The sequence below is a fragment of the Peromyscus maniculatus genome, chromosome 18, assembly GCF_049852395.1.
Source record: "Peromyscus maniculatus bairdii isolate BWxNUB_F1_BW_parent chromosome 18, HU_Pman_BW_mat_3.1, whole genome shotgun sequence".
NCBI classification, from domain to species: domain Eukaryota; kingdom Metazoa; phylum Chordata; class Mammalia; order Rodentia; family Cricetidae; genus Peromyscus; species Peromyscus maniculatus.
In genome coordinates this window covers 13,404,502-13,420,280 of record NC_134869.1, presented here as the reverse complement: position 1 = coordinate 13,420,280, position 15,779 = coordinate 13,404,502, and the positions used below count along the sequence as shown (strand labels likewise).

The window sequence follows — 15,779 nt, the reverse complement described above, 5'->3', positions numbered from 1 at the left end:
ATTTATCTCGCCACTTTCCTAGAAGGTTATCTGGGAAAGACGTCAATCATTCACCACAGTCTTTCTTTTCTAGTATGTATTTCTTATAGAAACACACTATTCTTTTAACTGCACCTGTCCTCATAGCAACTCTGCGCTCAGTGATTATAGAAAGCTCAAATAAAAACCAAAGTTGGGCTTCCTGAGATAGTATTTCTAGGTTTTCATCATGTATCTGTTGCTTTCACATTTACAACCACCTAACAAATATATATATAAATCACGTTCTCCTCTAACGTTTGCAGTCATTTGTTCAACGTGAGTGACAGCACTGGAGACAGCTAATATTCAAGCCCATAAGCCTCAGTCAACACAAAATTCCTCTTCTGGCCCTTAAAGGAACAAATGGGAACTTGCAATGGTCGGTGTTATTCTCATAAGAAAACATGACACAATTTCAACTCAACGTGAGGGCAGCTACTTACTATTAATAGGATATATATATATACACATACACATATATCATTTATGTATCAAGTATTATTCTTTGTTCTAAAGGTCTTTTATGAATTAGCTCACTCAGTACTCACAACCCAGAGGCAGATACTGTACTCGCTGCAGGTAGGACTGAGTTTTGAATGCAAGGAGTGTGATTCTTGCATCTATTTCTCTCTCTCTCTCTCTCTCTCTCTCTCTCTCTCTCTCTCTCTCTCTCTCTCTCTCATTGGCTTCAAGCCTGGTCATTTTATTTATTTATTTATTTATTTATTTATTTTTATTTTATGTACATTAGTGTTTTGCCTGCATGTATGTCTATGTGAGGGTGCTAGATCCCTTGGAACTGGAGTTACAGACAGCTGTGAGCTGCCAGAAGAGCAGTCAGTGCTCTTAACCGCTGAGACATCTCTCCAGTCAGCCCTGCATCGGTTTTCTTTTTTTTTTTTTTAACTTCCTTTTTATTTATTCTTTGTGTTTTTCACATCATGCCTCCCGATCCTACCCATCTCTGTCCAAAAATAAAACAAAATAAAATTTAAGAGGAAAAAAAGAAAAAAACAGGGAAAACCTAGTCATGGAGGCTGAAGTGTGACACAGTGAGTCACACAGTAAACCCTGTTATCCATGTATTTTTCACATGAGGCATTCATTGTAAGGTCTGGTCCGAGGCCCCTGGTCCCTGCTGCACCCTCAACGCTGGGCCATCACAGGACTGCCTGCACACCCCCTTCTGTCCTGCGTTGTCTCATCTGTTTTCTTAAGGAGGTCTGCATTTACTTTTCTAAAAATCTACTTCAGACTTTTCCACCTTTATTGAGGTCCATTAAAACACTTATATATTTAAGCAGTACATACACACTGTAAAATGATTATAGCAACAGAGCTAATCTACCCATTGTCAGTTTTTAGTTCACCTGCTTCGCTTTCCTGATGTGTACTGTGAGAACATCTAGGACCTACTTCCTCAGCAAATTTTAAGAATACGGTCTATTATCTTTCATTTTTGTAATTATCAATGCAGATATCATGCTCATACTCCTTCACCAGCACTCTGTAATCGTGCCTAGGCTACTCTGTACTCAGTATTTGTCCCTTGAAGTTCTATTTCACTTCATCCTTACTATATCTAGCTGCAAACTCCTCTCTTACTTGCTGTTCCTAGCATCTCTAAGTGTTACATTTACTAACTAGCTTCTTCTAACAACCTAGTTACTAGGGAGTGTAACATAGAAAATGAAACCTAAACTACAGACTGTAAAGAGATGGTGAATGATCATCGCCAGCTTGACTGGATCTTGAACTAACTAAGACCCAGGCCTTTGAACTGAAGGGAGAAGACCTTCCTCAGAGTGGCTGGCACCAGACAGAAAACGGTCCCAGGAGAACCAGTGTTGCTGGTCAGCCTGCCGTCACTTCTTGCTGCTGTGTCCAGCCTGCTGTTGCTGCTGTCCCTATTCTTTGCTGACATCAGAGTGCCCATGTGACCTCAGTGAGAAACTTCCAGGCCTTCAAGACCACACTGACTGAACAACAGGGTTCCCAGCCTCTTCAGCATGCAGACTGCCACAATTAGATGACCCAGCTCCTATTAATAATGCCAGTCAATCAAATAAATCCACTTTTATAAATTATATTCATTCTATTGCTTTTGTTCCTCTAAAGAATTCTTGACCAATCCAATGGCCAAAGGTCATTTTAAATCATAATAAGTACAATTTAATAAGCAAAGAAAATGAACAAACTTTAACATATCAATTTATTGTACTTGTCAATATACCTTATATTCATTTTTATCTTGAAGATCTGAAGTAAATAATCTAATTTTCATATCAGCAGCTGAAGTACAAAATCTGAAGAGAAAAAAAAAGCCATTTTTAGCCTTTGTAAATTAAAGTCCTCCCCCATGCCACCTCTGCCTCTAAGTCATCAAATCTTGTCATAAGTCGGGATTGGTGGTGGAGGTGGCGTTACTGTAGTTTGCATTAAAAAATATTATAGCCATTAAAGAAGGTAGGAGACAAATCCAATGTTTTATTGTGGAACATATAAACGCTAGTACATTCTGGATTTCTGTCTTCAACTATAAACACAGGATTTCACAGTAAGTTGGCATGGCAAACTTTGCATTCTCTACCTTTCTCTGAAGTTTTGCTACTTTCAGAGTTTCCCAATCATCCTTTAAGAAGAACAGAAAACCTCAAAGAACTGAAATAAGATGAGAAATCTGCTCTTTACTATGAAAGAAAAACAAGCAGATTAAAAGTGCAAGTCAGGAAGAGAGCAACCAACCAACCAACCAACAACACACTGCATTACCAACCAGACTTCTTTTTAACTATAAACTAAAACTTACAATGAGAGATTCTAAGTCATACCGTAGCCATTTACAGAGCCCACTGTGTAGTCACAAAGAACATTCTATTTATTTCAGAATACTATTAAAAATAAAGCAAAAAATAGACCATATGACTATAATCATATCCAATTATATATAAATCAGGGATATCCAACTTCTTGGCTTCTTTTAGCTCTACTGGATGAAGAACTGCCTTGAGAAAGACATTAAATATATACACATTAGCAAAAAGCTAATGGGTGAACAAGCCTGTGCATAACTTTTATGATATCTGCTGCCACAATAAGCAAGAAGTCTTCACATAATAATCTAATTCTGAAGCATCTGCTTGGAGGGTCTTAAACCCATCAAGCAGGCCCACGTTCGTCACCACTCATGAAGAAGATGGACGTATCTAAGTAACACAACATCGTTTTCTTTTTACATTACGAAAGTAAAAGGGCAACAGTAAATAAATGGACACTTGACATCGCAGTTGAGAAATCATTGAGTCAGTATTTGGTTTGAAGGAAGTAGTTACAATTCTCAGTGTATTATCAAGATGCTTGCCAGGTAGTTTGGCTTGAATTTTACTATTGGTGTTCTATATCTTTTAAAAATAGTGTCCCACAAACATAGATGCTGCCAAACAGTGATGACATGAACGGGTGTAAAGCAAGGGACATTTGTCGCTGGAAAGATGAGACTTACAAAGTCTAGTTAGAAAAAGAGGCTGGCAAAGAGACATGATCACATTTTTACTGAATGTCAGATTGCAACTCTGTGTACTCCATATGTTGATGTACTCTTTCCTGTCGATTTGGTGGAATCAGAATTACCAACGAAACAAATTGGTGGGCATGACTGAAGGTGCTCTAGATCACCAAAGAAGCATAGCTACTCCTCTATCACAGTAACCCCAAATGTCCATTGTCTGCATGGGAACTCCAAACAGTGTTGGCCATCACTGTGTTTCACTCTCTAAGTCACTCTCAGCACATTAACATCTGATGGGGCCAATTCGACTGTGCTTGGAAGACAATACATTAGAAGCCACACCACTGTAAAACTGAAGTCATGAATGCATAGAAATAGTAAGAGCATACACACATTCATTTAGTGACAGTATGACACAATGTTGTCATCCACAAAGTCCTTCTTAAGAACTGCAGGGCCGAGTTACCGGTCCCTCATCCATAATGTTTTATGAGTTTGTGTTGGGCCTACTTCATAGCTATCCTGGGCCACGCACAGCCCCTGGACTGTGGGTTGGTACTCCTGTGAGCAATGAAAAGAGTTTTGATATAAAAATAAGTTTCTCTTTTATATTCCTGATCCTTCTAAATTTTACACATTAAGAATATACTATCTTTATAATAAAATGTGTAATTTGTTTGAAAACAATAAATTTAAGCTGTCAGCTTGCTCTAAAATATTCTTCAAATTATATATATATGTATATGTGTGTGTGTGTGTGTATATATATGTGTGTGTGTATATATATATATATATATATATATTCCAAAAAGGATTAGAGGCAGCTTACTAAAAAACAAGACATAAACAAAATCCCTCAAAAAAAAAAAAAAAGGTAAGCGATTGCAAACCTACTGAAATTTGAAGAAAGAAGTAACAAAGAATGAAGTGAGTGAGTGTCTGATGCAGTAGACTAGGCTACGAGAAACGTCACAAAATCAAACACAAACTGTGGGAACAAGACTGTTTCTATTACTTGCTGTTGTCTAGGTACAGATACTGTGAATTTGCCTTTTAATACAAAGACAAAAAGCGTACCAGCTGTCTACAATCACTTATGTGTGCTGACAAAAGATGCTGGATAGATCATTCAATGTTAGATCAAAGTTGTAAATCTGCTGGGCATAGTGGCACATGCCTTTAATTTTAGCACTTGGGAGAGACAGCCAGGAGGATTTCTGAGAGATCAAGGCCTGTGGGAGCTACATAAACTGTCTGGGAGAAAAAAAAAAAAAGGCTGTAAAATCTAGAAAAAAAGAGAAGATCTTCAAAGCCTTGTAGGCAAAGTCATCTTATAGAGAAAACAAATCACAAAAGGGCTGGAAATTATTAGTCACAAGGGAAATGCCATATCTTAATGACATCAGAAAACCTCAGACCTGAACTAGAGCCATTACAATTCAATATACTAAATGTGGGGAGCAGAAAGAGCAATGTGAACACACACCATTCACTGGAATACACAATGGTAGAAATGCTTCAGAAACGGGACCCTCGTCCCAGGCTTTGGACTGCTCGAGACAGAACACAGCGCCTCAGGCATGTTAGGCGAGTGTTCTACCACTGAGCCTCATCCATAGCCCCAGAATCTGGCACTTTCTTTCTTATTTAATGTGTTGGCTTTGCATGCATGTATGTATGTATATCCCATGCACAGCTGGTGCCTGCTGAGGCCAGGAGGGTTGTGGCCCATCCTGTGGGTACAAGGAACCAAACCCAGGCCGCCTGCAAGAGCAGTTAAGTACTCTTACCTGCTGAGCCACCATCTCCCCAGCTCCCGTGCTTCCTGAATATTAAACATGTATCTCTTTGTGACCCAGCGATTCTACTTGTCAGAGAATAAAACTATATATCCACTAAAGCTAGATAAAGGTATGCACATGAAACTGGAGTTATAATAGCTCAAAACTGGAAACTGTCCTGGTATCCATTACAGAAAAACGGATAAACAAGTTAAAAAAATACAAAGAATGCAGTAGAATGCAAAGGAGTTGAGGCTCAGAAGCCTCGAGCCTGTCACAAAGAACACGTTCTGTATGATCCATCGATGAAGTAACCATAGGTAGAACTAAGTTCTGGTCACAGAACTCCAATTCATGGCTGCTGTGGCGGGAGCAGGGCTTAGGTACTAACCAGAAAAGACTCTGCAGAGCTCCTGGGGGATAGAGAAAGGTTGTGTATTCAAAGAATACAGGTTATGAACTACATGAAGAGCTGGGGTTGCGGCTCAGCTGGTAAACACTGCTTGCTTTGCAAGTGTGAAAAGCTGAATTCAATTTCCAGAACTCACGGAAGGCACGAGTTAAACATGCCAGGCATAGTGATGCGTCTGTGCTCCCAGTGCTGGGGAGGCGTAAGGAGGAGGGTCCTTTGCACTATTTGGCCAGGGAATCTGGCCTACTTGGTGAGACCCTGAGTTTGATGGCATTACTGAGAATGACGTATAAAGTTGTCCACCAGCAACTGTACCCATGCATGTCACACACACACACACACACACACACACACACACACACACACACACCACAGAGCATATGCACTTGTCAAAACTTTATAAAACTGTACTTACAAACTTTCTTACTTTTAGTTATGTGTACGAGTGTGTCAGTGTGTGGGTGTGTCGGTGCCTGTGGAAGCCAGTGGCATCAGATCCTCCTGGAGTAGGAGTTACAGGTGGTTGTGAGCCACCTGACATGGGTCCTGAGAACTGAACTCTGGTTCTCTGCAAAAGCAGTCTATGCTCTCAATTCCTGAGCCACTCTTCAGGAATCAAACTGTACTACGAAGAGCCCATAGTTTCATTAGATATAAATTGTCCCCTAATTACAATTTTAAGTTAGTTCAATAATAACTAGCTTAAACTTATTAAGTACTGTTTTCCAAAAGACAAATTTTTTAGCTTTGACATTTGTAGGAAAGAAGATCAGGGATTTGTAGCACACCTTAAATGACATAATAAGGTCTTAGCAGGCATTAGTACTTGATTTTTCTCAAAGGCAACTATTATTTTTTAAGAACGCTTTCATCGGAACTGAAACCCATTGCCTAAACTAGTGATTTATGTTCCGCTGAACATGAAAATATGACCTTGGTTCACATCTGGGGTCAGAAAGACTGTACTACTGTTTAAAAAAAAATGTTATTTTAGCAAAGTAGCAACTTATCGCCTTTACATTTATTTTGTGTATGTTTGTACACACACACTGGTGGCTGTGTGGAGGTCGGAGGACCGCTTGCTGGAGTTGGCTAGTTGTCCTTCCATCAAGTGGCTCCTGGAAACGGGACTCAGGCAGCCAGGCTTGGCAGCAAGTCCTGCTGCCCACTGTGCCATCTTGCTGCTCTGAAATAGCACTTTAATTCAAAGTACAGATTCTGTGATGACTTTGAATGATCCTGACCAAACTCAGGAAAACAGACTTGGAGTGTGGACCAAACACACGACCAAGGCATCCATCAGCCACAGTCACAAACCTAAATTGCAAGGATGATAATCCAAAAATTATTAAATAATAGCAAATATCAAAATATCTAATCACCTAAGGCCACGGAAAATAGGCACGGAGCACCTGGGATCACTTGACATGAAGGACATTAGAATGTCTAAACTTACTTGATTACTGGAGGCAGTGAATCAAGTCTGGTCTCTGGGCTCCAGGCTATGCCATCAACTCGGACTCCATGGTGAAATGTCCGTAGGGTTTTGTACTGAATTCCTTCAATGTCTGTTTCTTCCTCCTAAATGTATACAGTGAATGTTTTAATGTTATGAAGACAAACAATAAAATACTCTGAATTTCATCTTAATCAAAATTTATCATGAGGCACGCATATGCTTTGTGAAGATAACTAGATATTGAGATCATACTAGTTTAAGAAATTAAAAAGAGGGCTGGCTGTTCTTCCAGAGGTCCTGAGTTCAATTCCCAGCAACCACATGGCGGCTCACAACCATCTGTAATGAGATCTGGCTCCCTCTTCTGGTGTGCAGGGAGAACAATGTATATATAATAAATGAATAAATAAATAAATAAATAAATCTTAAAAAAAGAAATTAAAAAGAATATTGAGGGCTTGAGATGTAGCTTTAGTATTTGTCTAATATGTACAAGGCCCTAGGTTTGCTCCTCAGTACCCTGGGGGAGGGGCAAAAGAAATGTAAATGAACAAACAAAAAAGGTGTTAAGCCTCAGTTACAAAGACAAAGTACCTTTAGTTAGGTAAAACAAAGCAGTAAACATGTTATACTTCACCTAGGAGACATTTTATTTTTAACAGTAAATACACTGTATAACAATTTTTAAAAAAATGAGGTTTTAAAAATCAGTTTTCCTGGGAGAAAGAGGCAATGAGGGAAGACACTTAGGGGTCATCCAAAATAGTTGCTCATCTAATTCTTAGACTTGCAAGAATCTATTTTATATATTTGATTATACAGTTTCACAGTATATTCTCATATATCCTTATGCTGAATCCCAGGAGATGTATTAATTTTTTCAAGACAGCTTTTGAGATCCTAGCAAAGTCATTTCTCAGGCATCCTACCCATGTCTTTATAAATTCAAACACCATCTTAAAGTAACTTTAAATTTCAGGTAAACTTGAGTTAACAAAAAGATTTCCCATTAACCAAAGAAGTGAACAGAAATACACTTAGTGAGAAAAGGAAAAAAATTGACAAATTTTGTTACTTCATAATCTGTGTACATTACAACTGTTCAGCTAACAGATATGTCACGGCAGCAGCCACTAACTAAGCAGTTTAAAATCAAGAGCCTAATCACAGCTGACTTCACAGTCTGACTGAGCTCTAGTTTTCCATACTTTACAAACCTAAAAATGAATTTTTATATAAAAATGCACATTATTTCGCTACTGTAACAAGAGTGATGAAAAGCAGGTCCTGTATTTGTTACTCAAATTAGATATGGAATTACTGAGTGGTCAGAGGGATAATGAAATCATAGGGACTGCATAGACCAAGCTTTATGTATTAACAGGAAGCCTTGCCCTGCCCCTGGCATTACTGGCTGTTACTGAGCCAGCCGATGAAAAGAGCAGTGTGTGTGTGGTATAGACAGAGACGACTGCTATTTTTGGTTCAGTTCGGGGTGTAGGCAGTATTGTATAGGCAGGAAATTAAGAGACTTTGGAAAACTTGCTGTAATAAAAATGATTATACAAGGCTCCAGCAATTTGAGGTTGAGGAACAGCCCAGTTGGTGGAAGGGCTACTAAAGGGTTTTAAAGTGGTAGACCTTTCTACCACACCCAGTTAGAGCCGCAAGCAGAATTTCAGTAAATTAAAGCTGGCTTATCTAATGCAACTCTTATTTAGTGCTTTCATTTTTACTCAAACATCTGAAAAAAAAATGTTAAAAAAATAATAGCTCCTTAAACACTTCCAATGAGAAAGAAATAGCTGCTTTTGGGAGTAGATTCAGTAGTAGAGTTCCTAACATTAAGGCAGAGTGTCTCCATGTAAATTCTACTTAATGCCCGAGTCTATCTCTGGAAGTGTGGAGAATAAGCTTAATTTAGTGATGGCAAGCCTTGCTACAGCAATCCCGCCTAGGTGAATGAACACATTCAGAGCATATTTAGTACCCGTCTTGAAGCAACAACTGCAAACCATTGAGGTGGTAAGTCAAGCTTTGCTAGTCTAATACCTCTTCCATGATTTTTTTTCAAATACACTATCTCCTTTTAATCAGAGTACAATGCTGAGAAATAAAGATTATATAAAACATTACCAATTTATAGAGAACTGTGCTGTCTGATCAAGTAGCTACTAGCCATATAGAACTTAAAACATTTGAAATGCAGCCAATATGGACACTTTATAAGGTATAAAATATATATCAAGATCTCTATTAATATATCAACTATAGAATAACCTTTATATTGATTATATAGTTATTTTAGTTACCTTAATAGTTAGAATATTTGCCTAAAATTAATCCTACCTTTTATTTTTATTGCATGTGAATGTGTGTATGTGCATGCACTATCATGCACATGCTGAAGCCAAAGGACAAATCTTAGGAGTTGGTTCTTTTTTTCCTACATGTTGACTCCAGGGATTGAACTTAGGTCATAAGAAGGCTTGGCAAGAAGTTCCTTTACCCACTGAACTCTTATGGCCCTACTTTCATGTTGTTCCCATAGCATTTAAACTTACATTTGTGACTCATATTATATTCTAACTGGATAGTATTGAGTTAGCTTTGTTTGGCTCCCCATTGTGTTGACTTGTGTTAATATTCAGGTGACTAAAATTTCTAAGTCCTAATTCTCCCTTCCTAGTTCTGAAGTCTATTGTCTTAAGACTTATAGTCACCTTTATTAAATTTTTGCTTGTTTGACTTGGTCCAATCTATTAAACAATGTTTGGATCTGAACAGAGTTTGGCATACAAATGGAACTTAATAAATACTTGCTAAATGAAGTTGGTTATCCAAAGGATTAAGGTATCTCTCTGTTTCATTTTCTCCACAAAAATAATGTACTTGCCTAAATCAATGCTCTCATTCAAGCCCAACTGGAGACTTCTTTATTACTCTAGAGGGAACAAGCTGTGAAACTGTATCTTCATTTGGTCATTTATAAATGAGGCTTTTACAAGAGTGTACTGATTTAAGAATCTCTTTGGGACAGGGTCTTTACCAATTTTTTAGTTTTAAATTCCCTGGCCCTTAGTATACTCTTGACTTTTGGACAAATTTGTAACAATCAACTCATATCTACTCATATTTCTGGTTCCTTAAAAGGACAGCATCAGATTCTAAAAACAGTTCTGCTGAAACTCAGAATTTTCTGTACTTAGTGTTTCCCGATAATCTTACAATGAAGACTTTTTTTTCTGATAGGCATGGGAAAATTGGTTCCATTTATATAATTTTTTTCTTACAAGGTATGAATTTGAATGATACAAAAGTGATACGTGAAGGTTCTAGGATGAGAGAATGGGAATGTTCAACAACATTTAAATAGAGAAAAGAGAACAGTAATTGGTTTTGGGTCTCCAAGGGCAAACTAATGAAGACAAATTCTTCAGGATATGTGGACTAGTGACTTAATTTGAACAGAAATCACACGGGTTTGACATAAGAAAACAGGGTGTAGAATGAGGTCTAATCTTGTTCTCCTTTCTTTGTCATGTAATCTCCTAAACGTCTTTGAAATAGAATGGAAACTCAGAGGAAACAGACAGTCGTAAACTCAGAGGAAACAGACAGTCGTATTCTGCTCTATCTCTAATGTTAGGAACAGAACATGATTTGTGTTCATTATGTGCTAATAAAACAAAAAAACTCTATTGTTTTTCCCTTAGATAATTTGGAAGTAAGACCTACTTTGTCGCTCTCACATATCTGAGGATCAATAAAGACAAGTCTTTTGAATGACATAAATATTTTATGCCTTCTCATTTTGTCAATTTCCTTTTTCCTTGTTACCTATTTTTTTCTATTTTTCCTTCCCTTAATTTTCTCCCTTCTTTTCTTCCTCCAGTACTTCCTAATTGAACTTGAACTAGAGGTAGACATATTTATCAGTATTTGGAAATGCAGTCCTACGTCCACATCTATTAATTTAGAAAGCATGGACAGTAATGAGGGAAAACTCAGTCCTACCACATGGGTTGCTTAGCATTTCTGCACATTAGTGGCCCACATTAGAAGAATAGTTTTTAGTAAGTCTCTCTTAGGACAATGCTACATTATTTGGCTGAGTCACATGAATTGTGATTCTCATAGCCCAGCTGAACTTAGGTCAAGGGTCACAGAAACATAGTTCTGTAAATATTATTTTGGTAAACGAAGAATTGCAGAAACTCCAGAGGATTGAACCTTCCCTGCTGAGGGTCTCTTACACATAACCTAGGTTTCCCTTGAGAGAATGTGGTATGGGGTCTCTTGGAAGCAATTTTTCTTTGGTGATTAAAAACGAGGGTGTGACTGTCACTATTGCCCATATCAACCACAACTAAAATACACATATGGGTTACAATGTGTTAAATATCTTCTGGGAACTTTCTATGTACTAACTCACTATACCTCACAAACTGTATTGAACATCATATTCCTCACATTTAGAGAAGAGAGGTTAATTATCTAATGAAAGTATAATGCTAATTAAGTAAGCCATTCAAAAGTAAATGTCTAGGCATTGTGGCTCCAGAATTCATAGAGGGCTATGAACCGCTTGATGTAAATGTGATTCTATACTCTGCTATTCTACATATATGAGTAGATACAGAAAGTGTGAAAGCAAATTAATAGGAAAGTCAAACATCATGAAAGCTACAAACTCTTTGGAAGAAAACTTTTTAGAATTTCAACATCATCCTGTTTCCTATAAAAAAGTATAATTTAGGTAAATTTGAACTGGATTTCATTTAATTTGACTTTTTTTTTTTGGTTTTTCGAGACAGGGTTTCTCTGTGTAGCTTTGTGCCTTTCCTGGAGCTCACTTGGTAGCCCAGGCTGGCCTCGAACTCACAGAGATCCGCCTGACTCTGCCTCCCGAGTACTGGGATTAAAGGCGTGCGCCACCAACGCCCGGCTAATTTGACTTTTTAATACATGTAAATACATGTGTGTGTTCAGTTACATAATAGCCTTTATAAGAATATTCCACTACTAATCATTAGGTAAAAGAAGAGCTTCATACTTTCCATTTCCATCATCTACGTAATGTTTACAAAAGTCTCAATCATTACTCCTGGGAAAGCCTTTCTCTGTGTATCGTCAAGTCATTTTTTTTTATAATTAAGTGCAATGCACTTTTCAAGTTTAGCTTTGGTTTGTATAAATCTTGTTATTGATAAAATACCTTCACCATCACTCCTTGCAGTTTGTAGACTAACCTGAAATGTGCACATGCCAAGAACCACATAATTACTGCCACCATATGCAATTAGATTTCCTGAATCTCCACTCTCAAAGGGGTTAAATTCTACCACATGGACATAATCTTCACAATCCACAGTGTAGGCAGCATTTCTTGCAGGATCTTGCTTCATCTTGTATCTCAAAAACTTGAGTAGCTGTAAGAATCAAATAGCTTGCTATTGGCTGTCACGAAACTGTGGATCACAAACAAAATTGAAAACTGTTAGTAATTTAACAGAAGAATCAAAACAAGGCTAGGCATTGCAACATCTGGGGTGGCACAAAAGAGAATTCTGCTTATATTAACTAACACACATACACATGCATACACACATTTATATATTCAGCACTTGAGGGTTGAATAATTTTAATAAAAATAGATTTATAAAATTATTAAGTAACAGAGATACAGCATTATTTGTAGTTGGCATGTTTTACATTTTGCTGACATTATCAAACCTAAGAGTTCCATAAAAGCTGGGACTACCAATGGTCCCCATTTTGCCTAAGAAATTTGCTAAGTGGATAAATGGGGAAAGAATTTAAAAAAAACTTAGTATTTATCAGGCCCAAATGCTAGAGAAAACACAGATATACACACTTGCCTTTCTTAATACTATGCTACATTATTTAATTATATGATTTTTAATATTCTAATTTGACAGTCTAGCCAAATTCTTATGAAGTGTGGGATGAACTGGAAACTCCTACCTCTGCCTAAAAAGACAAGGAGTCTAAGAGTCTTGAAGGATATTATGGTCTAGGGATAGTTATAAATCAACATTAACACATGCAATGAGCAGATGTAAAATGCAGGATCTAGATTTGTGCTTCGCATTGCCATAAAAGCTGTATATGCAGTGTGATATCAATGTTATAATGCCAGTCACAAGCCTCAACTTATTTGTAGCGGGATAGGTAGTGTGCACTGTAGAAATAGCGTTCTCACACGATAATTAATAATTTTAATTTGTTGTTAATTAAAACGAGGAGCCATTCCAGGCTCAAAACGAACACATTAAAATATCTTTGGAGCATCTGCTGAGATTCGGATGAGTCCTCCCCGCAGGGGGGCTTCTATGTTAAATAACCTTAATAAACGGGCATTCCAGGCTGGACACGTGTTACGCGTGGCCAGCAGGCGAGAAGTCCACAGTGCAGAGAGGTACAGGACGTGCAAGAGATTCGAGGTCCGGGTGTGATGGCCACCTCTCACCCCCGGGTCTTTAAAGCCCGGTGTGGACACTCTGGGGGCCTCCCGGGGAGGCAGGGACCCGGCACAGTCCAGTCCCCCACGTGGGTCCCCACGCCTCTCCGGAGACAACCCACTCCCACCTCGCCAAGTCCCAGGGAAGGGTCCCCGGGGAAGCAGCATGAGCTGGCGGGGACCAGACACCCCCGGAGCTCCGTACGCACCGAAGGCAGGGAGGCGGGCGACCGGAGCGCAGCTCTCCCGGGTGGGGGCGGCCGCGGCGCTCGCCGGCTCTGCTTCCGGGCCGAAGGGCGAGCGCGGCGATTGGTTCCCGGGCCCTGCCGCGAGATTTGAACGGAGGCTGAGCTTCATTCAAACCCGCGCCTTCCGGCGTCCCGGCTGCTGCGCGGCTCCGCCCTCGGCTCGCACCCGCTTGGCCCACCGGACTAGGTGAATGTCGCCTTTTCTCTGCCCTTCGGTCCCATTTCGGGGGGTAATCCAGGCCGCCGCTGCGTGGAGGCGTTTCGGTGACAGCAGCGGCGGGGTCCGTGCAGGGGCTCCGTCCGCCCTGACTCCTGGCTTCCCGGAGGCGGACTTCACCGGTAGCTTGTGCAGAAGGACCTGGGAGGTCGCCAGGGCTCGGCTGTAGATGAATGAAGCCCATCAGAATCTGCTTTTAGTCCATGAGGCCGGCGACAGGCCAGAGGGATCTGTCTGGCCACACGACGTTAGGCAGACTCCCATTTCCAGAATCTCTGTCAGCTGTTGCATCCTTCACAGGGACATTCAGGACCAGCCTAGGACAGTAAACAGTGTCAGCTGTCATCTTTGTATGGAGTGCTTTCTAAGTGCTTGCTGGCAATAAGGACGTTGTATATTTATTTGTTTCACTGATGCCTCATAATTCTGCTAAGTAGATATTACTGTCTCATGTATGGGCGTGAAGACATTTGTGCTCATCGCGATGCACAGCTAATGCGTGGATGCTGGGCAGTGTCTGTCTCTCTCACTTCACCTTCCAGGGACAATTTGCTGTCTCAGAATTTCTGCCCCAGTTCACCTTGAATCCAGTTTCAAAACAAGAGTCCATTACTTCTGCCTCCTTCTACCTTTGTTTTTCCATTTCACCCTCCCCTCCCTCTTCTTTCCTCACTCCTCTGCACAGTGCACATTTTCCATGTTAGTATCTCATTAATTCCTCACAGCAGACTGGGAGATAAGAACAGAGGGTGAGGCATAGTCCTGCTTCCTGTGTGATAATACTTCTACTTGGGCAGCCCTGGGAAAGCTGGGGCCACAGTAGACGTTGGCAGACCGGCCGCCATGCCTATTTGTGAATAGCCAGTTCCAGAGCTAAACATTGTTTTACTTGTTTAAATGGTCGGTGAATAAATGAAAGGAGAAGTTTTTGTGACTTCTGAAAATAATATAAAACAGGTTTTGGTGTCCAAAAATAAATAAAGTTTTAGTGGGGTCCGGCTATGTTGACTTGCTTGTGTGTTGTTCCTGGCCGCCTTTGTATGACAAGGACAAGGTACATGGTTGTGAAACAGACTGTGTGGCCGGAATGTCTCAAATATTCATTATTTGCCTCCGACTCCTAGACGAGACTTCTGGCTCTCTGACATTGGTAGTAATGCTCTTTCAGTTTTAACTCAAAACAGCTTAAAAGCTCATGGTGCAAGATCGTAACAAATGTGCTTGGCACTGCCATAAAAGCTGTATATGCAGTTATGCCTTGCTTTTCCCAAAAATATATGAGATATGAACCTTTTTTTGTTTTCACTACAAGAAGGTTGGGGCAGGGAGAAGTGATATAAGTTGGCTGAGATCTCCTAGCTTAGTAAATGACAGAGCCAGGGATTCAGGGTGATCTAGTTCTAGGTGAATTTTTATTTATAGAAATCTAAACATATAATACTTTAAAATAATACCAATAGGTGGTCTTTTACCAACAATTTACTTCAGGCGAACTAATCATATCACTGATGATAGCTCATGCTTTTATTACTTCTTAATTTTTTTTAATGCGTAAGTGTGTGTGTGTGTGTTTTTTTTTTTTTAAGAGAAAGAAAACTCTCAGCAATGAAGATTACTGATTATGGTCATCTACTTTCTGTTTTAATATC

The 15,779-nt window shown here is 39.4% G+C and overlaps 2 protein-coding genes across 4 annotated transcripts in view; one reads left to right on the top strand and one right to left on the bottom strand.

Moving 5' to 3' along the window:
* The window catches only part of Nup37 (nucleoporin 37), a 34,044-nt gene extending 20,080 nt beyond the window's left edge, over positions 1–13,964 (bottom strand). Inside the window, exons 1-4 of one of the 2 annotated variants that reach the window (XM_006979851.4) lie at positions 13,875–13,964; positions 12,434–12,652; positions 7,179–7,303; positions 2,255–2,327 (exon numbers count right to left, since the gene is read on the bottom strand). In XM_006979851.4, the coding sequence (XP_006979913.1) occupies positions 2,255–2,327; positions 7,179–7,303; positions 12,434–12,589 (354 nt within the window). In that variant the 5' untranslated portion in view covers positions 12,590–12,652; positions 13,875–13,964. Of the gene's footprint in view, positions 1–2,254; positions 2,328–7,178; positions 7,304–12,433; positions 12,653–13,793 lie in introns of both variants that reach the window. The other variant, XM_015998474.3, reaches the window with a different exon arrangement.
* The window catches only part of Parpbp (PARP1 binding protein), a 56,181-nt gene continuing 54,360 nt past the window's right edge, over positions 13,959–15,779 (top strand). Inside the window, exon 1 of one of the 2 annotated variants that reach the window (XM_042263338.2) lies at positions 13,959–14,100. The gene's annotated coding sequence lies outside the window, so the exon portion shown is untranslated. The remainder of the gene's footprint in view (positions 14,101–15,779) is intronic. The other variant, XM_015998477.3, reaches the window with a different exon arrangement.